Raw genomic sequence first — 26,337 nt, 5'->3', positions numbered from 1 at the left:
ATGGTTGTGAGACATGGACACTATCCAGTGATCTGAGACGAAGACTGGACTCCTTTGGTAATGTGTCTCTCCGGAAAATCCTTGGGTACTGTTGGTTTGACTTTGTGTTACTCATTGTGAGGGAGCGTCAGTTATGGCACTACAGCTATGTGGCACGTCTCCTTGAGGGGGGTCCGGCTCATAGGATCCTCATTGTTGGGGACCTGAGTGGTTGGACCAGGCCAAGGTGGCGCCCACGTAACACCTGACTGCGGCAGATAGAGGTTCATTTCCGGAGGGTGGGACTGGACTGCCTGGGGGGATTGCCAACCGAGATCCTGAGCTGTTTCGTTGTGTGGTGGGTGCAGCAACGAGCTGTACCAGTACATGCTCCCCAACTTGACTTGAATAATTTTAAATAATGACTTTACAAATGTTAAATGGCTAAACAGGCAATTAGAAATCACAATATATGTCACACTGCAATCAAGGCTAAAGTTAATTTACCAAGCCAACAGCATCCAGTGCAGAACAATGTGGGGACTGTGCAGAAAAATACTGGAATGTCCTCTCCTGCTTTCTTTCCTTATGTTTTTCTTTTCCCGAGCCCGATGAACTGATTGGAAAAAAAATATATTATTAAATGACACCACCACAAGCACAGAGTGTTTTAAAACATTAAACATTTCATAAATTTTAAGGCATGTGAGAGGAGAAAAAAAAAAGACTCCTGCAATATGCATTTTTCCACAATTTACTAAAATGACTGACATTACTTAAAAAAAAGCACAATGTACTGGATAATCTATAATACAATTGTACTTGCCATTCATTGTACTTGTCTCAGCTTCTTCACATAAATTAGACAAAACAAGGTGTAGCATTTGTAATAAAACACTATAAAATTATGAAGTAAAAAAGCAGACCTGTCCTCCGGCTTCAGCCCCACAGACAGCAAGGCTGAAGGGCTCAGCAAGTCATCCTCAACATGGTGCCCTTGTGTAATGCGAAGGGAATTTACTCCTTGAGACCGATTTAATGCAGTGGAGACTGAAAATGATACAAATTGTAATCAGTATTCTTATTTTAAGGGATGGTAAATGAATTGAATAAATATTTGACCCAAGTATTTTTAAAGGAAGAAACAAACAGAATGCCTCATGCAGAAGTGCAGACAAACTTGGAGCTCACAGATTTTAAAATAGACGAGTCAGATGTGCTACAGACCCCCAATATGTTGAAGACTAATAAATCCCTGGACCTGATGGGAGTTTACCCGTTGTATCGAAAGAAATGAAAAGATGCTATTTACTTGTATACACTCTTATTAGACATATTTGAGCAGTCACTTGAGAAAGTAGTAGTACCGGAAGACTGGGAAGTTGCAAATGTGACTCCAGTCTTAAAGAAAGGAAACAAAATAGACCCTGGTGGTAACTGCAGATGAGCAACTCTTTATTCTGTACCATGCACAATTATAGAAACTACAGTAAGGTACGTATTAGAAAAGTGCCTACAGTGGTGTGAAAAACTATTTGCCCCCTTCCTGATTTCTTATTCTTTTGCATGTTTGTCACACAAAATGTTTCTGATCATTAAACAAATTTAACCATTAGTCAAATATAAAACAAGTAAACACAAAATGCAGTTTTTAAATGATGGTTTTTATTATTTAGGGGGAAAAAAAATACAAACCTACATGGCCCTGTGTGAAAAAGTAATTGCCCCCTTGTTAAAAAATAACCTAACTGTGGTGTATCACACCCGAGTTCAATTTCCGTAGCCACCCCCAGGCCTGATTACCGCCACACTTGTTTCAATCAAGAAATCACTTAAATAGGAGCTGCCTGACACAGAGAAGTAGACCAAAAGCACCTCAAAAGCCAGACATCATGCCAAGATCCAAAGAAATTCAGGAACAAATGAGAACAGAAGTAATTGAGATCTATCAGTCTGGTAAAGGTTATAAAGCCATTTCTAAAGCTTTGGGACTCCAGCGAACCACAGTGAGAGCCATTATCCACAAGTGGTAAAAACATGGAACAGTGGTGAACCTTCCCAGGAGTGGCCGGCCGACCAAAATTACCCCAAGAGCCCAGAGACGACTCATCCGAGAGGTCACAAAAGACCCCAGGACAACGTCTAAAGAACTGCAGGCCTCACTTGCCTCAATTAAGGTCAGTGTTTACCAGACTGATAGATCTCAATTACTTCTGTTCTCATTTGTTCCTGAATTTCTTTGGATCTTGGCATGATGTCTAGCTTTTGAGGTGCTTTTGGTCTACTTCTCTGTGTCAGGCAGCTCCTATTTAAGTGATTTCTTGATTGAAACAGGTGTGGCAGTAATCAGGCCTGGGGGTGGCTACGGAAATTGAACTCAGGTGTGATACACCACACAGTTAGGTTATTTTTAACAAGGGGGCAATTACTTTTTCACACAGGGCCATGTAGGTTTGGATTTTTTCTCCCTAAATAATAAAACCATCATTTAAAACTGCATTTTGTGTTTACTTGTGTTATATTTGACTAATGGTTAAATGTGTTTGATGATCAGAAACATTTTGTGTGACAAACATGCAAAAGAATAAGAAATCAGGAAGGGGGCAAATAGTTTTTCACACCACTGTATATGATAATAATAGCATACCAAGTAATATCCAGCATTGGTTTGTCAGAGGAAAATCCTGTCAAACCAATCTTTTAGTTTGTTTTTTTTTTTTTTGAACAGGCAACTGGAATATTGACAAAAACAAAGCATATGACATCATTAGACTGACCGCAGGGTGACTGTACTTTCTCCGGTCCTGTTCAACCAACATACATCAGACTTCCAATATGACTCGGAGTCCTGCCACGTGCAAAAGTTTGCTGACGACACTGCTATTGTGGGCTGCATAACGAGTGGGCTGGAGGAGGAGTATAGGAACCTAATCAAAGACTTTGTTAAATGGTGCGACTCAAACCACTTACACCTGAACACCAGCAAGACCAAGGAACTGGTGGTGGATTTTAGGAGGACCAGGCCCCTCATGGACCCCGTAATCATCAGAGGTGAGTGTGTGCAGAGGGTGCAGACCTAATAAATACCAGGGAGTTCAGCTGGATGACAAATTGGACTGGACTGTCAATACTGATGCTCTGTGTAAGAAAGGTCAGAGCCGACTATACTTCCTTAGAAGGTTGGCGTCCTTCAACATCTGCAATAAGATGCTGCTGATGTTCTACCAGACAGTTGTGTCGAGTGCCCTCTTCTATGCTGTGGTGTGCTGGGGAGGCAGCATAAAGATGAAAGACACCTCACGCCTGGACAAACTTGTTAGAAAGGCAGGCTCTATTGTAGGCAAGAAGCTGGACAGTTTAACATCTGTGGCAGAGCGACGGGCACTAAGCAAACTCCTGTCAATCCTGAATAATCCACTGCATCCACTGAACAGGATCGTCTCCAGGCAGAGGAGCAGCTTCAGCGACAGACTGAGGAGATCGTTCCTCCCCCACACTATGCGACTCTTCAATTCCACCCGGGGGGTAAATGCTAACATTATTCAAAGTTACTGTCTGTTTTTACATGCATTTTTATTACTCTTTAATTGAATATTGTTTTTTTGTATCAGTATACTGCTGCTGGATAATGTGAATTTCCCCTTGGGATTAATAAAGCATCTATCTATCATTTACTTAAGACTTCAAAAAATCCTTCGACACAGCCACACTCCAATGATCAATCCTAAAACTAGAAGCTGCAGGCACCAAAAATAAAATACTGGATCTCAAGTTAGATACAGTGGTGTGAAAAACTATTTGCCCCCTTCCTGATTTCTTATTCTTTTGCATGTTTGTCACACAAAATGTTTCTGATCATCAAACACATTTAACCATTAGTCAAATATAACACAAGTAAACACAAAATGCAGTTTTTAAATGATGGTTTTATTATTTAGGGAGAAAAAAAAATCCAAACCTACATGGCCCTGTGTGAAAAAGTAATTGCCCCCTTGTTCAAAAATCACCTAACTGTGGTGTATCACACCTGAGTTCAATTTCCGTAGCCCCCCCAGGCCTGATTACTGCCACACCTGTTTCAATCAAGAAATCACTTCAATAGGAGCTGCCTGACACCGAGAAGTAGACCAAAAGCACCTCTCAAGCTAGACATCATGCCAAGATCCAAAGAAATTCAGGAACAAATGAGAACAGAAGTCATTGAGATCTATCAGTCTGGTAAAGGTTATAAAGCCATTTCTAAAGCTTTGGGACTCCAGTGAACCACAGTGAGAGCCATTATCCACAAATGGCAAAAACATGGAACAGTGGTGAACCTTCCCAGGAGTGGCCGACCGACCAAAATTACCCCAAGAGCTCAGAGACGACTCATCCGAGAGGTCACAAAAGACCCCAGGACAACGTCTAAAGAACTGCAGGCCTCACTTGCCTCAATTAAGGTCAGTGTTCACGACTCCACCATAAGAAAGAGACTGGGCAAAACGGCCTGCATGGCAGATTTCCAAGGCGCAAACCACTGTTAAGCAAAAGAACATTAGGGCTCGTCTCAATTTTGCTAAGAAACATCTCAATGATTGCCAAGACTTTTGGGAAAATACCTTGTGGACCGATGAGACAAAAGTTGAACTTTTTGGAAGGAAAATGTCCCGTTACATCTGGCGTAAAAGGAACACAGCATTTCAGAAAAACATATACATCATATCAACAGTAAAATATGGCGGTGGTAGTGTGATGGTCTGGGGTTGTTTTGCTGCTTCAGGACCTGGAAGGCTTGCTGTGATAGATGGAACCATGAATTCTACTGTCTACCAAAAAATCCTGAAGGAGAATGTCCGGCCATCTGTTCGTCAACTCAAGCTGAAGCGATCTTGGGTGCTGCAACAGGACAATGACCCAAAACACACCAGCAAATCCACCTCTGAATGGCTGAAGAAAAACAAAATGAAGACTTTGGAGTGGCCTAGTCAAAGTCCTGACCTGAATCCAATTGAGATGCTATGGCCTGACCTTAAAAAGGTGGTTCATGCTAGAAAACCCTCAAATAAAGCTGAATTACAACAATTCTGCAAAGACGAGTGGGCCAAAATTCCTCCAGAGCGCTGTAAAAGACTCATTGCAAGTTATCGCAAACGCTTGATTGCAGTTATTGCTGCTAAGGGTGGCCCAACCAGTTATTAGGTTCAAAGGGCAATTACTTTTTCACACAGGGCCATGTAGGTTTGGATTTTTTTTCTCCCTAAATAATAAAACCATCATTTAAAACTGCATTTTGTGTTTACTTGTGTTATATTTGACTAATGGTTAAATGTGTTTGATGATCAGAAACATTCTGTGTGACAAACATGCAAAAGAATAAGAAATCCTGAAGGGGGCAAATAGTTTTTCACACCACTGTAACTGACAGGAGACAAAGAATACAGGTAAGATTAGGATGGAGTCATTAATGGAATACCTCAGGTGACTGTCTTGGATTGTTACTTTTTCTGTCATTTATACTACTGACATTGACTCTGGTGTGTTTAGTACACTTGTTAAATTTGCAAATGACACTAAAAAGCAGGAAGCAAAAGACCTGGACATGCTTCAGAACTGGGTAAACACCTGGAAAATGCAGTTTAAAGTAAAAAAAAAAAAAAAAAAAAGTGCAAAGGGCTACATCTGGACAAAAGGGGCTTCAGTTATAAATACATGATGGGACACACCGTCCTACAGGAGGCAACCCCTGAAATGGGTTTAGGGGTCTACATTGACACAATATGCTTTATCATTTAAGCAATGCGCAGCAGCACTTAAAAAGACAAATAAACTGTTGATTTATATTCAATAATTATTACGATATATCCTAAGAGATGTTACGCTCAGACTGAATAATGCACTAGTGAGACCTAATCTGAAGTACTGTGTGCAGTTCTGGGGCCTCATGTATAACGCCGAGCGTAGAACTCGCACTATAACATGGTGTAAGCACAAAAGCTGAAATGTGCTTACGCACAGAAAAATCCAGATGCAGGAATCTGTGCGTACTCCAACTTCCACGTTCTTCCGCTACATAAACCCGATCAGCGTGAAAAGTAACGCCGGCACGCGCGCATTATGTAACGCCCAACTCCTCCCAGAATTACGCCTCTTTGAATATGCAAATCAATATAAATCGCCCTTAAGCGCAGCCTTCTGTGAAAAGACAATGGGAAAAGCACGGGGAAAATATAAGAATTTCAGCGAATACCAAGTGGAGGCAAAGGAAAAACATACTATTTGTTCAAATAAACCGTGATATAATCAACAAAAGGAAGTTGATCGAGTGACATAGCGTGTTGGAGAAACTTGAAAGCTCACATTCACAAATCGCACAATGCCGGAAATAAAAAAGAAGTCACATATCAAAGTCGCCGTGAAAAGCCGAGTTGTAAGCCCACTGTCTGAGTGTCATATGAAAGCTTATTAGGGTACAGAGAAAAAAGGCACACAGTGGGGAAAAAGCACGAAATGTCAACTTCAATCTCAACATTTCCACTTTAATCACGTAGTTTATTTTGTCATTAAAGTAGAACATCATAAACTTCATCTTAAAATCGTTTAATTAACCAGTTTCTCAAATCACATCGTAATTAAAGTAGCACGTTAAATGCTTTGTTTTGTATTTGATCTTCTACTCGTATGTGATCTATGTGTGTGAATCACTACTTGCTTCTTAAACCGGCTCTCTTCCTCCAACTGGACACAGAGTCCATTACATTTGTGATATTACAGCTCTCTGAATAACTAAAATACTGAGATGTATACGTGATATCATTTTCATGATGATAGGAGTTAAAGCACGTTATTAAACTTGTGTTTCACTTCGATGAAATAATTTATTGCAGCAGTACAATCAGGGGCGGCTCTAGGATTGTGGTGGCACTGGGCAGAGGAAGAATCGGTGGCTCCTTCGCCCGCCAATGTCAGTAAGGTAGCTTATGCACGGTGGATGGCCACGTCCGTTGCAGACACTGCATAGCAGCCTCGTGCTCATGACACAAGCATTTAACTTTTGCCGAAATTTGTCGCTGCGTTTTTAGCTGTGTTGTTATTTTCTCTTTCTGTTTTATATTCAGTATATATTGGCGTAGCCGTCACTGCAGTCCTTGCTTTTCTTTCCCTAAGTAACCGATCGCCACACAATCAGCTCTGTAATAGAAATTAAGCCATCTGTAAGCTTAGAGCACCGAATCTTCAAAACGTTTAAGGAGCATTGAAACATTTTCGTAGTACATGTTTAATTATTCTATCCTTAACGACACTCCCAGTGAAGAATATGGATTATTTAAATGAAGTTAAAGTTTTATCTGTATAATTTTAATAAACATATTTTGCTGCATTTCACCTTAAAAATGATATTGTCATTTTTACGCGCTTTATAAAGTGGCTCAGGTTGTGTAATATTATAACTGTAGTGCAAGTTTACAGTGGGGTGATTGTACTTATAAGTACAAACAGTTCTACAAGGAGCAATTGATTGAGTGCGTTTATAGTTCTTGGGATGAAACTGTTTCTGAACCGCGAGGTCCATACAAGAAAGGCTTTGAAACGTTTTGCAGTGGCTGAGACAGCGTGTCCATGAAACTATATACTGATAATTCTCTTTCCGATCAGCTGCTGCTGTGATTCCCACTCAGATACAGTGATATAAATACTCCGAGTGGTGTTGTGAGAGTAATATGGAAAAAGATGATCCGCTGTGGCAACTCCTAACGGGAGGAGCTGAAAGAAGAAGAAGAAGAAGAAGTAGTGAGAGTAACAACACTAAAGCAGTTATGGTATTTGGAATGCTATGGCTGTTCCCTGGACCATTATATTGTAACCAGGTAATTACAATCAGATGCGTTACACTAATAAACAATATGCGGTTAGTTTCAGTGTACTGTATTTATAAAGCCGCGTCAGGAAAATACGGTGTAACCACACAGGAACAGTAGCACTGCTTTGACGCTGGGTGCCGCCAGTCTGCAAAACCAAGCGGAGAACTTGTGTACGGCAAGGTATGAGATACCGTGGAAAAGTGCGTGGCTTTACGCCAAGTGTAGGTTTTATACATCGCGATTTGAACGTGGAAAAGTTCTTACGCAACATTTCTGTGCGTACGCACCGTTTATACATGAGGCCCCTGGTCACCACACTACAAAAAAAAGACATAGCAGCATGTGAAGCTATGCAGATGAGAGAAACCAGGTGTATCCCAGGACATACAGACATATCATGTCCTACTCCAACAGACTCAAGAGAATTAAACCTGTTTAGTCTCAAGTAGATAGGACTGTGCAGAGCCATAATGGTCTTTAAAATCCTTAAAGGTATTCATAAAGCAGATCCAGCAGAATTCTTCTGACTTAACAGTGAATCACATACTTGATGACACCAGTGGAAATTATGGGGGTGGAAATAGGACTAAACAGGAGGCACTTCTTAATGGAAACAAACCTTTAAGATGTTTCTGGATAGGATGTTGTGAGCTTAAGAGTATGAAGGACTGAATGGTCTCTATTTTTTTTTTTATAAGGATGCATTGCTTACTGTCACTGCCGCACAAATACACAGGCATGTGCTTGATTCTCAGGATTCTTTTTCCACATACTGTACTCCCATTTAATGCTGTGGGTTCAGTTCTTTAAGTGGAACCAAATTACTGGAGCTGCTCTGTTTATGGTGATACACTAACATTTGACTGATGAGCAGTTCCCCTGTGAAAGTAGCGCGGGGACACACTTGCACAACATGATAATGTACTGGTACTCTTGGTCGAGGAGTACCAATCCACTTCAAGCACTGCATGGATCCATGATGTGTACTTTACATTGTTTAACAAATCCAAACAATTTGAAACACTGTAGGTGGGACGGGGTGATTCATAGGTTGCTACCATTCTGTCTACTGTGAACGGAATGATAAAACAGAATTCTTGCTTATTCTGAGAGCCTGTTGCATGTTGGTCGAGCAACGAAGAAAAAAAAAACCCAGAGAGGTCTGTACACGTACCGATACTACTACTACTTTATAAACAGTGGCTTAAAGACTCAAACCAGGGGGCTGGGCATAAATACGTTGGCTCCGTGATTGCCACATAACCGACAGGATGGGGTGCTAGACATTGAAATTTAATGTAAAACATTAAATGATATCCTTGTCTGTCAAGTTCAAAATGTCATTACCCGAAATGGTGGGCCGCAACTTCCTCATGCCCCCAATACACCCGTCAAATGGACGAACAACGTTAAACTAATGATATTCCGTTTGAGAATTAGATGGCGTGCCGCTGAAGACCTCGTTCGCTAGATGCCCCGCCCCCTGTTAAGAAACTTTTCTTTCGGCGTGGAGATAAGTCACGGTATGGTACGGTACAGTTTTGCCCAGTCGACCCGATGACCCGTATTACGACGGACCCATACACAATAACCCGGCAGCAGGTATCATACTGCGAACCCTTCAGGTTCCGGGGTCACACACCTCTCAAAAGGCCCCCTGAAATACGTACCTCTGCCTATTAGCCCTTGGATTCTCCACATGTTGCAGCGTGTGCACTCCTCCTGCTAAAATGTATACCATATGCCAAACATAAAAAAAAAACAGTCAAACAAGGAGATTCCCCTTCAGCCAGGATCCCTTCGATTGCATCATGATGGGGGATCGTCGCAGCGCCCTTCAGATCACGAGACAGTTTAGGGGACAACACCCACTTGCACATACGGAAGTGACGTGAATATGAGGATATTCCTGTTCCACACCAGGCATGTGTTGCAGGCGGGAAGATGTTTAGTCATGTGACATAAACAAACTATGTGATTCGCTGGCGGAGATACTACGTTCCAAATGGAAATAAGTGGCAGTCCGCCGAAGGAGACACAGTGCCGACTACTGGTCAGATGCCACCTAGAATTCTGTTGGAGGATGGTGTTTAGTCAGCTAACGCTTGGAAGTTCGCATTTACAATCTCAGGTAACCTCTTGCAGCTAAACAATATAAAATATTTATTTGTTTCTACATACAGAATATTAAAATTGCAGGTTCAATGAAGGAGATGATCACAATCTAGCCTACAACACTAATAGCATAAACTGTATTGAATGTTTGTTGCTTTTTCAAGATGATACTGACACTTCGCAAGAAATACAATGAGTCTAATACATTTGACAGTGCTACCTAATATAAAAATGTAAATGTGCTCTCTTAAAATGAATAGTTCCTAAGTAGCACTTTCCTAGGTTGTTTCCTTGGTTCTTTGCATTTGAAATTGGTTTTTGGACTTTGAACAGATTCCTAACATAAAAATGAAAATGAAACAGGAATCTTTAATGTACAGTATATTATCTAGCGGGTGGCGCAGTGGAGTTTGCATGTTCTCCCCGTGTCTGCGTGGGTTTCCTCTGGGTGTTCCGGTTTCCTCCCACAGTCCAAAGACATGCAGGTTAAATTGTCCCAAGTGTGTGCTTGGTGTGTGTGTGTGCCCTGCGGTGGGCTGGCATCCTGCCCAGGGTTTGTTGGCTGGGATTGGCTCCAGCAGACCCCCGTGACCCTGTAGTTAGGATATAGCGGGTTGGATAATGGATGGATGTTATCTAGCAGAATACTAGCAGACCGAGAAGACCTGAACTTAGACTGTGTTATTGTAAGCAGTGAGAACATTCTGTAACAATCTATTCATAGTTATTTATGGAACTTGTTATAGGTCTAAATAAATAAACATTCTTTCTGGAACGTTCATGTGGATGGTTCTTAGGCATTGTTCTGAAGAACCGCTCTGGCAGCTTTATTTATAAGTGTGTGTGCAGTGCTCTTAGCCTGTCTTCTAGAAACTGCATTATATACACTCATGGAGTAAAATATTAGTAACACCTCTACACCTGCTTATCCATGCACTTATGTAATCAGCCAATCATGTGCCAGCAGTGCAATGCATAAAATCATGGAGATACAGGTCTGGAGCTTAATTTAATGTTCACATGAAACACAAGAATAGGGGAAAAAATGTAATCTCAGTGATTTTGACCATGGTATAATTGCTGATGCCAGACAGGGTTGTTTGAGGATTTTTATAACTGCTGATCTTGGATTTTCACTCACAACAGCCTCTAGAGTTTACTCAGAATGCTGTGTTAAAACAAAAATCATCCAGGAGTGGCAGTTATGTAGACAGAAACTAACACCTTGTTGATGAAAGAGGTCAGAGGAGAATGACTGGAATGGTTTGAGCTGACAGAAAGGTTACAGTACTGTGGTGAGTAGAAAAGCATTTCAGAATGCTAACACGTCATACCCTGAGGTGGATGGACTACAACAGCAGAAGATAACATTGGGTTTTACTTTTGTGAGTCAAGAACAGAAAGATGAGGCAGCAGCAGGCACAGACTCACCAACACTGGACAGCTGAAGACTGGAAAAATATATCCTGGTCTGATGAATCTCAGTTTCTGATGAGACACACAGATGGTATGGTCATAATTTGGTGCAAACAGCATGAGTCCATGTAACTTGTATCATCTATTTAGGCTGATGGTGGTGGTGTAATGGTGCATGGAATGTTTTCTTGAGAAAACTTTGGTCTAGTAAATACCAGTCAATTACCGTTTGAATGCCAAAGCTTATATGAGCATTTTTGTTGACCACTGTAAATGCTACAAGGGATACATGGGCATCCTGACCAGGAGAGGGGTGGTTCCTTACCAGGATGGGATGCTCCAAGTGGACAGACCGGCATCCCGGCCAAGAGTGAGAAAGGTGCCAAACCCGAATGAAACGCCCCAGATTTTTGGATTGACATTCCAGCCACAGGAGAAGCAGATTCCTTACCTGGATGGGAAGACCCAGGCAGATGGACAGGCGTCCCAACCGGAAATATTTGTAGTACCTTCCCTGACCGGGATAAAAGGGAAGGACAGGAAAAGACTGTCTCTTGGTGTTGTTTTCCCCCCTGGACGCTAGATGGCAGCAGCCCTAGATATTGGTGCCCATTTGGAAACCAGCAGGGAATGATGAGAGATGTGGTCCAGTAACGCAGCCCTGCTGTGGTTCATGGGTGCCGAAGGAGGGAGATGCACTCCCTATTATTTGAGACTTATGTATGATCTGGAAGTAATTCCTGGCACTGGAAATATTCTCGGGTCCTTAAGAGAAGGGACCACACTGCCTTGTCCAGGTGAGTCGGAGCTGGGAGGAGGGCAGGCATCACTTGATTGGAGGAGAGCAATACGACAGAGAGAGTGAGACGAAGAGAAAGAAGAGACAACAACTGGTTTATTTGATTTTAAAGAGGTATTTTTCTATTATACATATCCTATACTTGAGCCTGGGATTGTTTTGCGTGTTCATGTTGGGGTTTGTTGCTCTGTGGCACCCCGTAGCATTCACGCCATATGCATTCCTTCATGGCAACAATTTACCTGTCTTCTAATGGCTTCTAACAGAATGAAAATGCACCATGTCAGAAAGCAAAAGTCGTCTCAAACTGGTTTCATGAACATGACGATTAATTTAATTTTCTTCAGTGACCATCCTAGCCACTGGCTCTGAATCCAACAAAACACCTTTGGGATATGGAAGATCCACATGAGAGTCACAGCATGAATATGAAGCTGACACATTCTGCAGAAACTGTATGGTGTAATCATGTCAACATGTACCAGAATTTCAAAGACGGAATGTTTCCAACATCTTACGGAGTCCATGCTAAGAAGAACTGAGGCTGTTTAAAGAGCAGGAGGCGGCCCTACCCAGTGTTAGCGCAGTGGTCCTAAGAACTGGCTCGGTGAGTGTAAATTTAAATTAAAACTTAATGCAGCAGAATGTCACAGATTTGGGTTAAATCCTGCTTAAGTCGAGGTTATACATTCTACCCATGTGTACTTGGGTTCTCTACACATCCCAATAACTTGTAAGACAGATTGCTTGTGTACTCTAACTTGGACCAGAGTGTTGATGAAGAAGAGTGTCTGACATGGACACACACTAGTTAATGGGGCAGGAACTGATCTGCTAATGTGTATCTTCTTTTCTGGTGCTCCATCCCCATCAATAATAATCTACACTGTATAATAAGTTAACCATACTATACCAATTTCTAGATCCACTTACTTGCAAGGTCTCAGGGGGGCTGAACCCTACCGCAGCAAGAAAAGGGTGGAAAATCCCATGGACAGGGTGCCTGTCCATCATAGGGTGTATGTTCTTCTTTTTTTCGGCTGCTCCCGTTAGGGGTTGCCACAGCAGATCATCTTCTTCCATATGTTTCTGTCCTCTGCATCTTGTTCTGTTACACCCATCACCTGCATGTCCTGTCTCACCACATTCATAAACCTTCTCTTAGTCGTTCCTCTTTTCTTCTTCCCTGGCAGCTCTGTCCTTAGCATCCTTCTCCCAATATACCCAGCATCTCTCCTATGTACATGTCCAAACCAACGCAATCTCGCCTCTCTGACTTTGTCTCCCAACCATCAAACCTGAACTGACCCTCTAATGTCCTCATTTCTAATCCTGTCCATCCTCTTCACACCCAATGCAAATCTTACCATCTTTAACTCTGACATCTCCAGCTCTGTCTCCAGCTTTCTGGTCAGTGCCACCGTCTCCAACCCATATAACATAGCTGGTCTCACTACCATCCTGTAGACCATCTCTTTCACTCTCGCTGATACCCGTCTGTCACAAATTACTCCTGACACTCTTCTCCACCCATTCCACCCTGCCTGCACTCACTTTTTCACCTCTCTTCCACAATCCCCATTACTCTGTACTGTTGATCCCAAGTATTTAAACTCATCCACCTCGCCAACTCTACTTGCATCCTCACCATTCCACTGACCTCCCTCTCATTTACACACATGTATTCTGTCTTGTTCCTACTGACCTTCATTCCTCTCCTCTCTAGAGCATATTTTCACATCTCCAGGGTCTCCTCAACCTGCTTCCTACTATTGCTACAGATAACAATGTCATCAGCAAACATCATAGTCCACAGGGACTCCTGTCTAATCTCATCTGTCAACCTGTCCATCACCATTGCAAATGAGAAAGGGCTCAGAGCCGATCCCTGATGTAATCCCACCTCCATCTTGAATGCATCTGTCAGTCCATCCACAGACCTCACCACAGTAACACTTCCCTCGTACATATCCTGCAGAACCCTTTCATACTTCTCTGCCACTACTGACTTCCTCATACAATACCACAACTCCTCTCGAGGCACCCTGTCATATGCTTTCTCCAGGTCCACAAAGATGCAATGCAACTCCTTCTGGCCTTCTCTATACTTCTCAATCAACACCCTCACAGTAAACATCTCATTTGTGGTGCTCTTTCCTGGCATGAAACCATACTGCTGCTAATCATCACCTCCCCTCTTAACCTAGCTTCCACTACTCTTTCCTATAACTTCATGCTGTGGCTCATCGATTTTATTCCCCTGTAGTTACTACAGTTCTGCACATCCCCCTTATTCTTAAATATCGTCACCAGTACATTTCTTCTCCACTCCTCAGGCATCCTCTCATTTTCCAAGATTCCATTAAACAATCTGGTTAAAAACTCCACTGCCATCTCTCCTAAACACCTCCATGCTTCCACAGGTATGTCATCTGGACCAACAGCTTTTCCATTCTTCATCCTCTTCATAGCTGTCCTTACTTCCTCCTTGCTAATCCGTTGCACTTCCTGATTCACTTTCTCCACATCATCCAAATCTCTTCTCTCTCTCGTACTCTTCATTCATCAGCCTCTCAAATTACTCTTTCCATCTGCTCAACACACTCTCCTTGCTTGTGAGTACATTTCCATCTTTACCCTTTATCACCCTAACCTACTGCACATCTTTGCCAGCTCAGTCCCTCTGTCTTGCCAGTCAGTACAGGTCCTTTTCTCCCCTACTTAGTGTCCAACCTCTCATAAATTTCATCATACACCTTTTGTTTAGCCTTTGCCACCTCTCTCTTCACCTTGTGACTTATCTCCTTGTACTCTTGTCTACTTTCTGCATTTCTCTGTCTATCTTCTTTGCCATCCTCTTCCTCTATATACTCTTCTGTATTTCCTCATTCCACCACCAGGTTTCCTTTTCCTCTTTCCTCTTTCCAGATGTCAAGCCAAGCAACCATCTTGCTGTCACCCTTACTACATCTGTTGTAGTTTCCCAACTGTCTGGTAACTTTTCACTACCACCCAATGCCCGTCTCACCTCCTCCCTAAACTCAACCTTGTAGTCTTCCTTTTTCAACTTTCACTATTTGATCCTTGGCTCTGCCCTTACTCTCTTCCTCTTCTTGATCTCCAACGTCATCCTACAGACCACCATCCTATGCTGCTTAACGACACTTTCCCTGCCACCACTTTGCAGTCTTCAATCTCCTTCAGATCAACTCTTCTGCAAAGGATGTACTCTACCTGTGTGCATCTTCCTCCACTCTTGTACGTCACCCTATGTTCCTCCTTCTTTTTAAAATATGTATTCACCACAGCCATGTCCATCCTTCAGGCAAAATCCACTATCCTCATTCCTCTCCTTGACACCATACCTACCCATCACCTCCTCGTCTCCACTGTTCCCTTCACCAACATGCCCATTGAAATCCGCTCCAATCACCACTTTCTGCCCACTTTCTGTACTGTTCATCACTTCATCCAACTCACTCCAAAAATCTTCCTTCTTACCCGTTGCACACCCAACTTGTGGGGCCATATGCACTAACAACATTCATCATTACATCTCCAATTCCCAGCTTCATAATCATTACTCTGCCTGACACTCTTTTCACCTCCAAAACACTCTTGACATGCTGTTCCTTCAGAATAACCGCTACTCTATTTCTCTTCCCATTCACACCATGATAGATCAATTTGAATCCACCTGGCCTTACTCCCCTTCCATTTAGTCTCTTGCACACACAATATATCAGCCTTCCTTCTCTTCATCATATCTGCTTACTCTATCCCCTTACTAGTCATACTGCCAATGTTCAAAGTTCCTACCCTCATTTCCACTCTCTTTACTTTCCTCCTCTCCTCCTGCCTCTGGACATGTCTCCCCCCCCTTCTTCTCCTTCTTCGGCCAACAGTAGCCCAATTTCCGCCAGCACCCTGTTGGCTATCAGTACTGGTGGCGGTCGTTGTTAACCCGGGGCTCGACCGATCTGGTATGGAAATTGGTATTACTGTCTGCATATGAAATTGGCAAAATTTTACACCGGATGCCCTTCCTGACGTAACCCTCCCCATTTATCCGGGCTTGGGACCGGCACGAAGAAACGGACTGGTTTGTGCATCCCGTATGGCTGGGTTCATCCCCTGTGGCTGGGTTTATCATAGGGCGTATAACAAGTTAATTTAATCAATTAATATTTAGGATCATTGTGAACTTTCACCACTCACCTCTCTAATCTTTAAGGTTGTGTTGATCAGAGACTAAACTGGTCTGCTGTCAGAGAATATTGGAGTGCATCTGAGTGTGACCAGGTATAGGCGGAGTTACATTTTTGAGGCCCTGAAGCTGGAAGTGTTAAGGGGGCCTCTTTACAACCAGCAATGAGGTCTGGGTAACAACTGTTATCTCCTTCAATGGGGTTGTTCTATGACAAATCACCACAATTCAAAAAACAAAAATGGGTGGGGGTCGATTTGTTTCAAACAAGTTTTGTTAAACCTGATTTGCATGTGTGGAATGTTTTTTTAATTTTAATAAAATAAAATATATATACTGCGGTGGGTTGGCACCCTGCCCTGGATTGGTTCCTGCCTTGTGCCCTGTGTTGGCTGAGATTGGCTCCAGCAGACCCCCGTGACCCTGTGTTCAGATTCAGCGGGTTAGAAAATGGATGGATGAAAATATATATATATAAAGCCACTACATTTCATATTTTTAATAAAATTGCTGTACTGGATTACACTAAATTATTAATGTTATTATTAAAAAAACAAACCTTCTCATAAAGTAGCCACCCAAACTTTTTAAGCAATGTGCACTAAAATCGCTTTTGGAACCCCTCCAGGATTAGGGGCTTCAACTGTGTTCAGGTATGGATGGAGAATCTGCTTGAACCTTGTTCTGCCTTCTGCTTGTGGAGTCATCCTGTGATCATCTAACAGAATAAACTGGTTCAGAAAACAAAGAGTAAAGAGAGTTTAAAGGGGAGTAGTTGGACTGGCATTTCAACATGGGATTGTTACATTGGAATAAATACTCTCTTCCAGTGTTGTAATGGACAACTTTCAAATACACTCTTAAAATTAACAGCTCTTTAATGGCATTCTATGCTTCTTTACTGGGTTGTGTGGTTCCTTGTAGAACCATTGCTTAACAAAAGCACCATTTCATTCTAGGGTTCTTAATGATTTGAAAAACTTCCTAATATGTAGAAAAAAAAACAAACCCTGAAATCTTTAATATTTGGTAGGCTACCATGCAGGAAACTAATTGATTAAGAAAACCTGATTTAGCCTGTGTGATTGTATGCAGCAAGTGCTCTTTTAAAATCCTGAGCCATTGGTATTTCACAAATCTGTTACAATCTATTCATTGTCCTTTACTATAAGGAGCTTGCTATAAGAAATGGTTCATTCTAGAACCTTCATGTAGATGGATCTTTGGGGAACAAAAAATGATTCCCCAATGGCATCGCCCTGAAGAACCACTCAGGCACCTTTATTTTTTAGTGTAGGTGGTTATAGATATTAGTTTTAGATACAAGTTTGCAGGATGTACTCAGAATTAGTGACATATATGCTTGCCTCATCAACATGACTTTGAAATTGTTTTTTCACTTCCTATATGAGTAGTTTAAGGTAAAGTAGATATTTCAGGTATAAACAAGATAAAAGTTTCAAAGTGAGATTTTTGCGGTATGTGCACTAATCATGGCACTGGAGAATGCCACATACTAGAATTTCACTGTACTGTGTATGGATTGGAAGTTATGATAATATATCTGTAATTATAACCCAAAGGTAACTTTAAACATCTTAGAAAGGACAGCTAAATTAACAAGTGAACGGCAGATCAAAATTAAAGACTCAGTTTTCTACTTTTATTTTTTCTCTTTCCAATCCATCAGTCCATCCATTTATTAACCTGTTTATGCATTTCAAGGTAGCGACGAGGCGGTTTCTCAGTAAACTTTGTATATCCAATGTTTATTATCAGTCTTCTTGATCTTCCTTGGGGCCGAAGTCTGTCCTTGAAGCATTGAACACAAAGCAGCCATCAGCCAGCCCTGGACGGGACGCCAGTCCATTTAGCCATGCTGCCCAATTTAAGCCAATCCTTAACTTACCTTTAGGATGTGAGGGGGCAGACTCTTCAGTTCGTTTCTCGTTTTAAATTTGGCGCTTTTCCCATTTCTGATTCATCCATCCATTTTCTAACCCGCTGAATCCGAACACAGGGTCACGGGGGTCAGCCGGAGCCAAACCCAGCCAACACAGGGCACAAGGCAGGAACCAATCCTGGGCAGGGTGCCAACCCACCGCAGGACGCACACACACACACCCACACACCAAGCACACACTAAGGCCAATTTAGAATCGCCAATCCACCTAACCTGCATGTCTTTGGACTGAAAGAGAGGAAACCCACGCAGACACGGGGAGAACATGCAAACTCCACGCAGGGCGGACCTGGGAAGCGAACCCATTTCTGCTTTAACTCTGCGTTTCTTTTTCCGATCCACGGCTGTAACGTTGCTTAGAAGTACCAGCAGGGGGCGACATATCCTCTTTCTTCGGACAGAAGAATCTTAAGAGCCGTAAGGAAGCGAACTCCGCTTAAGACGATAAACGCTTTCTTTTGTCGACTTTATTTTTCACCTATTTTGTTCCGCAGCTGGTGCCAGAAGGGATGTGCTGTTTATCAGAAATGCGTGGAAACGCATCCACGGCTCTTTTCTTCAAGATTATAGGGACAAGGATGTTCGGTGTTAGTCCTCTTTGATCTTTGCATATTCTTTCGACATTTCCATTTAAATTATTGGCACAAATCTGCAATTCTTTGAAGTGGTAAGGAGGGACGATTGACGTTTGTTTTCGGCTTCAGTTGTTGTTAACTGCGTTTCACGCCTCATATGCGAAATTCCAACAATAAAGTTGCAATGTTGATGTAAGTGCATTTCAAATCTTCTTCTTTCGGCTGCTCCTGTTAGGGGTTGCCACAGCAGATCATCTTCTTCCATATCTTTCTGTCCTCGTCATCTTGTTCTGTTACACCCATCACTTTATGTCCTCTCTCACCACATCCATTAACCTTTGCTTAGGCCTTCCTCTTTTCCTCTTCCCTGGCAGCACTATCCTTACACTTTGCAGTCTTCAGTCTCCTTCAGATCAACTCTTCTGCATAGGATGTGATCTACCTGTGTGCATCTTCCTCCACTCTTGTGCTTAACCCTATGTTCCTCCCTCTTCTTAAAATACGTATTCACCACAGCCATGTCCATTCTTTTGGCAAAATACACTATCTTCTGACCTTCTTCATTCTTCTCCTTGACACCATACCTACCTATCAGATCCTCATCTCCACTCTTCCCTTCACTAACATGCCCATTGAAATCCAGTCCCTTTTCTTAATTAGTGACTTGTTTTTGCTGCTAATTAACTTCTTTTGAATTAATTTCAATTGACTTGCTCTTTAATACTCAGACCCCTTAATTGTTTAGTTTTCCTTAATTAGCAACCAAACAATACTGAGATACAAAATGAGCCAAAACAACTGGTGTCTATCATACAATATCTGAAAATTAAGAAAGATGAAGGTCTCAGGAATGTTGATCCACTCAGGTCCCCCAAACATTTTAACAGAGCTCTTAGAAAAGAGAAAATCAACAATTTCGGACATGTCTGCTAACACTTCACGAGAGCAGCAACAACCCATGGAATTAAAGAATGGGTTTAATTAATGACGAGACTCTGCTCCTTATTAAGCAACTGGTTGGAGTGAAATTGGTGGGAGTTTGAGGCTCTGACTTAGTTGGTCTTCTGCTGATTCACTCACTTCACATTTCATTTCTGTTTAAGGAAAGAAATGAAGCAATTAAGAGGAACAATGAAGAAATTCAGGGGAACAAATCTTAAAAAACAAGTCAACTAATATTAATTCAAAATAAGTTAATTAGCAGCAAAAACAGATCACTAATTTAGAAAAGGGTTAGAATGAAAACCTACAGCCATTGCGGCCCCCCGGGACCAGAGTTGGGAACCCCTGGCTTAGAAAGTCTCACACCTACTGTATACAGTGCATCTGGAAAGTATTCACAGCGCCAAACTTTTTCCACATTTTGTTATGTTACAGCCTTATTCCAAAATGGATTAAATTAATTTTTTTCCTCAGAATTCTACACACAACATCTCATGACAACGTGAAAAAAGTTTACTTGAGATTTTTGCAAATTTATTAAAAATAAAAAATTGAGAAAGCACATATACATAAGTATTCACAGCCTTTGCCATGAAGCTCCAAATTGAGCTCAGGTGCATCCTGTTTCCCCTGATCATCCTTGAGATGTTTCTGCAGCTTCATTGGAGTCCACCTGTGGTAAATTCAGTTGATTGGACATGATTTGGAAAGGCACACACCTGTCTATAGAAGGTCCTACAGCTGACAGTTCATGTCAGAGCACAAACCAAGCATGAAGTCAAAGGAATTGTCTGTAGACCTCCGAGACAGGATTGTCTCGAGGCACAAATCTGGGGAAGGTTACAGAAAAATATCTGCTGCTTTGAAGGTCCCAATGAGCACAGTGGCCTCCATCATCCGTAAGTAGAAGAAGTTCGAAAACACCAGGACTCTTCCTAGAACTGGCCGGCCATCTAAACTGAGCAATCGGGGGAGAAGGGCCTTAGTCAGGAAGGTGACCAAGAACCCGATGGTCACTCTGTCAGACCTCCAGAGGTCCTCTGTGGAGAGAGGAGAACCTTCCAGAAGGACAACCATCTCTGCAGCAATCCACCAATCAGGCCTGTATGGTAGAGTGGCCAGACGGAAGCCACTCCTTAGTAAAAGGCACATGGCAGGCCGCCTGGAGTTTGCCAAAAGGCACCTAAAGGACTCTCAGACCATGAGAAACAAAATTCTCTGGTCTGATGAGACAAAGATTGAACTCTTTGGTGTGAATGCCAGGTGTCACGTTTTGGAGGAAACCAGGCACCGCTCATCACCAGGCCAATACCATCCCTACAGTGAAGCATGGTGGTGGCAGCATCATGCTGTGGGGATGTTTTTCAGTGGCAGGAACTGGGAGACTAGTCAAGATAAAGGGAAAGATGACTGCAGCAATTTACAGAGACCTCCTGGATGAAAACCTGCTCCAGAGCGCTCTTGACCTCAGACTGGCGCGACGGTTCATCTTTCAGCAGGACAACGACCCTAAGCACACAGCCAAGATATCAAAGGAGTGGCTTCAGGACAACTCTGTGAATGTCCTTGAGTGGCCCAGCCAGAGCCCATTAATCCGTTTGAACATCTCTGGAGAGATCTTAAAATGGCTGTGCACCGACGCTTCCCATCCAACCTGATGGAGCTTGAGTGGTGCTGCAAAGAGGAATAGGCGAAACTGGCCAAGGATAGGTGTGCCAAGCTTGTGGCATCACATTCAAAAAGACTTGAGGCTGTAATTGCTGCCAAAGGTGCATCGATAAAGTATTGAGCAAAGGCTGTGAATACTTATGTACATGGGATTTCTCAGTTTTTTTATTTTTAATAAATTTGCAAAAACCTCAAGTAAACTTTTTTCATGTTGTCATTATGGGGTGTTGTGTGTAGAATTCTGAGGAAAAAAATGAATTTAATCCATTTTGGAATAAGGCTGTAACATAACAAAATGTGGAAAAAGTGATGTGCTGTGAATACTTTCTGGATGCACTGTATGAGGTCTCACAATTCACACTGCACATCACGACAAAGACCAAGTCTTGGAATCCAAGAAACTGTCTGTAGACCTCTGTGATCAAATTGTGGTGAGGCATAGTTAAGGGCAACGGGATGAAATTATTTTAAAAGCTTTGAGTGTTCCCAGGGGCACAGCGGCTTCATTAAGTGGAAGAAGTGAAATGGAAGAAGTTTGGAACCACCAGGACTCTTCTTAGTGTTGGCTTTCCACCCAAACTGAGTAACCGGGCAAGAACAGCCAAGGTCAGGGAGGTGACCAAGAACCCAATGGTCACTCTAACAGACCTTCAGAAGTCCAGTACTAAGATGGAAGAACCTGTCAAATTATTGACCGTCTCACAGTAATCCATCAATTACATCTCTCAAGTAAAAGACATATGACAGTTTAAAGAACTCTGAAAACACGAAGAGAAAGATTCTCTGGTCTGATAAGAAAAAAATTGAGATCTTTGGGCAGAAGTCTAAACACTGTGTCTGCCAAAGACCAAGTACTGCTCATCACCTGCCTAATATCATCCATATGATAAAGCATCATGCCATGGGGGTGCTCCTCAGTGGCAGGGACAGGGAGACTAGCCAGAATTGAGGGAAAGGTGAGTGCAGCCAAATGTAGAGACGTCTTTGGGGAAAACCTGCTGCAGAGTGCACACGACCTTAGACTGCGGTGATAGTTCAGTCTTCATCACAACAAGACCTGACGCACACAGCCAATTCATCACTGCAGTGGCTTTTGACAAGTCTGACTGTGTTTGTACGGCCCAGCCTAAGCTTAGAGTTAAACTCCATAAAATGTATGGGGAGACCTGAAGGTGGCACTTAATGGATGCTTTATATCCAGCGTAATGGAGATGGTGAGGATCTGCCAAGAAGAATGGGATAAACTGACTAATTTCAGGTGTGCAAAGCTGGTAGAAACTTATCCAAGTAGAGCTGAAGTTGTAAATTCTGCCATAATGGCTTCTACATGGTACTCAGTGTGAATAAGGTGCTATATAAAGTGCCCGACCTGGCACAGATTCACACTGAGGCACGTGTAAATTAAACAGAAATCTTTTTATTTTCTCTTCACCCGTGGGCACACATCTTCCCCGTGTCCCACAGGCCCAACACAATCCCAAACACTTAAACACAGTTCAAACACTCTTCCCCTGTGGGGCACATCTTCCCCGTGAACCCCACAGGTATAACACAGTCCCAAAGCACCTTACTTTAAACACAGCAATCCTTCCGCTGGCCCCACCACTCCTCTCAGGCAAACTCGTCCTCTTCCTCCCGATTCTGGCCCAGAGTGGTGGTTGCTGGCTCCTTTTATGGTCCTCCCGGGAGTGCTCCTGTTGCTTGCTCACCTGTTCCCAATTGCACTCCCGTGTGAGGCCGATGATTAAACCAGCTGGGCGTAACTATCTCTGCCTCGCCCCCTGGCGGCCATCCTGGGTCCCCACAGGGTTGGGGAGAACTCCATTTCCCATGAAACCCTGCGGGAAACTGAGGCATCATCAACCAGGGATGCTGCCACCAAGCGTCCCGGGGGAGGTACTGAGAAATCCATGGCTGCTCCCCCGGACCATATACAGCAGGATCGTCCCGACCAGGCATGGGACCCGGTTGTCCATTACATCAGTTAAGAGTCAGAAAACTTAATGGGAGATTTCAGTTTTTTATTTTTTACTAAATTTGCAAAACTTTTTGAAAACTTGCTTTCACTTTGTCATTAAAGTTTATTGAGTGTAGATTGATAGGCAAAACATGTTAAATGTAACGTTTAGAATTAAATTTACAAAAAAAAAAAATTGTGCAGAAAGTTCAGGTGTCTGAATACTTTTAGAATCTATCTGTCATGTAGTGTCTTTCTTTATCTATCTATTATATAATGCCTTTCTGTCCATATAACTATCTGCCTATCTATCCATCTATCAGTTATATAGTGCCTTTCCTATCTATCTATCTATTATATAGTGACTTTCCTTACCCATTTATCTATTGTGACACAAAGTCATCAAAAAGGTTTGGGACAGCCGCCTGTATAATGTGCCTTGGCTGCAAAAAGGTTAAGTAATTGTGACAGAACTGACTTTGGTTGTTAAAGATGGCGGCTTTATATGTCAAGACCAGAAGTGACATCATCAGTAGCACCGGAACCGGAAATACCATTACCAGGGGAGGCGGTACCGGAAAGTGATGTCAGCAGTGGCACTTGACTGATAGTGACATTGTCATTGTCCCCGGGACCGGAAATGACATCATCAGTGCTGCCAGAAGCATGCAGGATTTCCCATGGGATGGTCTGCAAGGTATTGTGAAAGAAAGTCAGTGCACCTCACTGCCCCTAGTCTGGCTTGGAATTACTATCATTCGGGCCCTTTAGCTGTCTCCTAATCGCACATGTGTGACACTATCTATCTATCTATCTATCTATCTATCTATCTATCTATCTATCTATCTATCTATTAGTTATATATCTATCTATCTATCTATCTATCTATCTATCTATCTATCTATCTATCTATCTATCTATCTATCTATCTATCTATTATACAGTACAGTACCTTTCTATCTACTTTATTGGATGTTACCCTTTATTTAAGGTACTGTATGTTTACATCTCATATAAACACCCTAAATTACATCTTTCTGTTTTTATTTTGCAATTCAAAGTATAAATGAATAAATATAAAATAAAGACATAATTATTTATCAGCATTCATCTCCAAATTAAGTAAAAATAAAGCTGCTCCATGTAAGTCTTCAGACCCACATGCTCTTGTTGCTCTACTTCAGTGGTGTTAAAGTGCAGCCCCCGAGGCAGCAGTGGTGGCAGGTTTGGATCCCAGCTTCTGCCTCCATTCGTCAGTAATTGCTGCCTCTAACAGACGTGACTTCTTTGGCCTTCATTGTATCTGACTTGCTTTTTAAGATTCAGATCCTTTATTCAGGGGCGTCAGACTCAGATCCTGACAACTGTAGTAGCTGTGGGTTTTCATTCCAGCTGCTTTCTTCATTAGTCACCAGTTACTGCATACTACTAATAAAACTGACTTTTTTGCCTTCATTATAATTGACTTGCTTTTAATATTCAGAATGCTTCATTTTTTTTTCTTTTACTTTAGCCAGCATCCAAACAATAATGAGATGCAAAGTGAGCCTACCAGGAAACTGGATCCCTTTGGACCTCTGTGTCCATAATAAAATATCTGCTTAAATAAAAAATGTACAGAGAAAAAGCAAATGTCTGAGAAATATTAATCTGACTGTTCCATAAACATTTAGATAGTGCCCTCGTAACAGTGCTAATCAACAGTTTTGGAAATGTCTGGCATGCCAGAATGGAAGCACTAAACAAGCCATTAAGCCATTAAGAATTAAATAATGTGTGTCATTAACAGGAACAATTGGCTTCTAATTAGGAAATTGATTGAAGTGAAAATGGTGGCCTTCCAGGAACTGATTTGGAGACCCCTGCCTTTGCTCATCTGTTGGCTGACTTTGAACTTCCTTATTCTTTGGCTGGCAGCTAAGAAAAAAAAAAGAACAATTAAAACAAGTGTGTCTGCAGGAGTAACTCGTAGCAGAAATGAAAACCTGCCTTCACTGCGGCCCCTCCAGCCCCCGAGTTTGACACCCATGCCCTATCAGCCTTCCTACTGGCCACACCACAGACATTACTGTCACATTTCTCATGGTTTAAAGGAATCATTTAAATGGCGTACTGAGCCAGGATCTCCTTTTTTTATGACTGTGTATTCTGAGGGCATCCTGTCGTTAAGGTCATGATATGCCTCTGGGGCTATGCAGTGAGGAATGGGGCAAGATGTCTGCCTGTTCCTGCTGTGGCCAGTGGTGGTGAATGGCAGTGCACTAAAAAATGACTAAACACACCTCAATATCATTGTGTGCCAATCATGGCATCAGTACCTGGTAGGGCACATCTGCCTTGGCAAAGTTAGTCTGTTGTGCCACTCCTTGCACTTGTAGCTGGTGCACTTTGTTGCTTACTTGCTGGACGAGGGTTTGCAGGTCTGGCTGTTCTAGCAGCTCAATGATGAAATCCAGCCAGCTGTGCAAATGTGAAGAACTGAAATGAGGCAAACGTAAGGAGTTGTGATCTCACAGAGCACCCCACTTCAAACTAACAATACTACATCATAAGAAATCGAAAGAAAGCTATAAATTCAGGACTCTTCATGCCCAAGGGTCTGTGGGTGCTTGTGACACGTAGACCTTTTGTGTCTTATATGGCCTCTCAAGTGGAAGGGGAAAGACTTCTGGGTGGGTCCAAAAGTGACTTCACTGCTCCTCTCAGACCTCCTTCCCCATTCTCTGGAAGGGAGGTTAGTATGTTTGTCTCACCTAAATCTGTTCCACGTTTATATTCTTATGAAGAGCCTCTAACACACTCCTGTACTGCAAATTATATATATATATATATATATATATATATATATATATATATATATATATATACATATATATAC

At 42.2% G+C, this 26,337-nt stretch overlaps 2 protein-coding genes across 2 annotated transcripts in view; one reads left to right on the top strand and one right to left on the bottom strand.

Moving 5' to 3' along the window:
* The window catches only part of dele1 (DAP3 binding cell death enhancer 1), a 34,192-nt gene extending 24,498 nt beyond the window's left edge, over nt 1–9,694 (bottom strand). Inside the window, exons 1-3 of the mRNA XM_039774260.1 lie at nt 9,488–9,694; nt 906–1,029; nt 487–595 (exon numbers count right to left, since the gene is read on the bottom strand). Of these exons, the coding sequence (XP_039630194.1) occupies nt 487–595; nt 906–1,029; nt 9,488–9,518 (264 nt within the window). The 5' untranslated portion in view covers nt 9,519–9,694. The remainder of the gene's footprint in view (nt 1–486; nt 596–905; nt 1,030–9,487) is intronic.
* A 200-nt stretch (nt 9,695–9,894) lies between these two features.
* Nucleotides 9,895–26,337, top strand: part of bicc2 (bicaudal C homolog 2) — a 98,579-nt gene continuing 82,136 nt past the window's right edge. Inside the window, exon 1 of the mRNA XM_039776030.1 lies at nt 9,895–9,948. The gene's annotated coding sequence lies outside the window, so the exon portion shown is untranslated. The remainder of the gene's footprint in view (nt 9,949–26,337) is intronic.

The sequence above is a fragment of the Polypterus senegalus genome, chromosome 13 (assembly GCF_016835505.1).
Source record: "Polypterus senegalus isolate Bchr_013 chromosome 13, ASM1683550v1, whole genome shotgun sequence".
NCBI classification, from domain to species: Eukaryota; Metazoa; Chordata; class Cladistia; order Polypteriformes; family Polypteridae; genus Polypterus; species Polypterus senegalus.
Note: the sequence above shows the minus strand (reverse complement) of the source record. Positions and strands in the feature narration are given on the sequence as shown.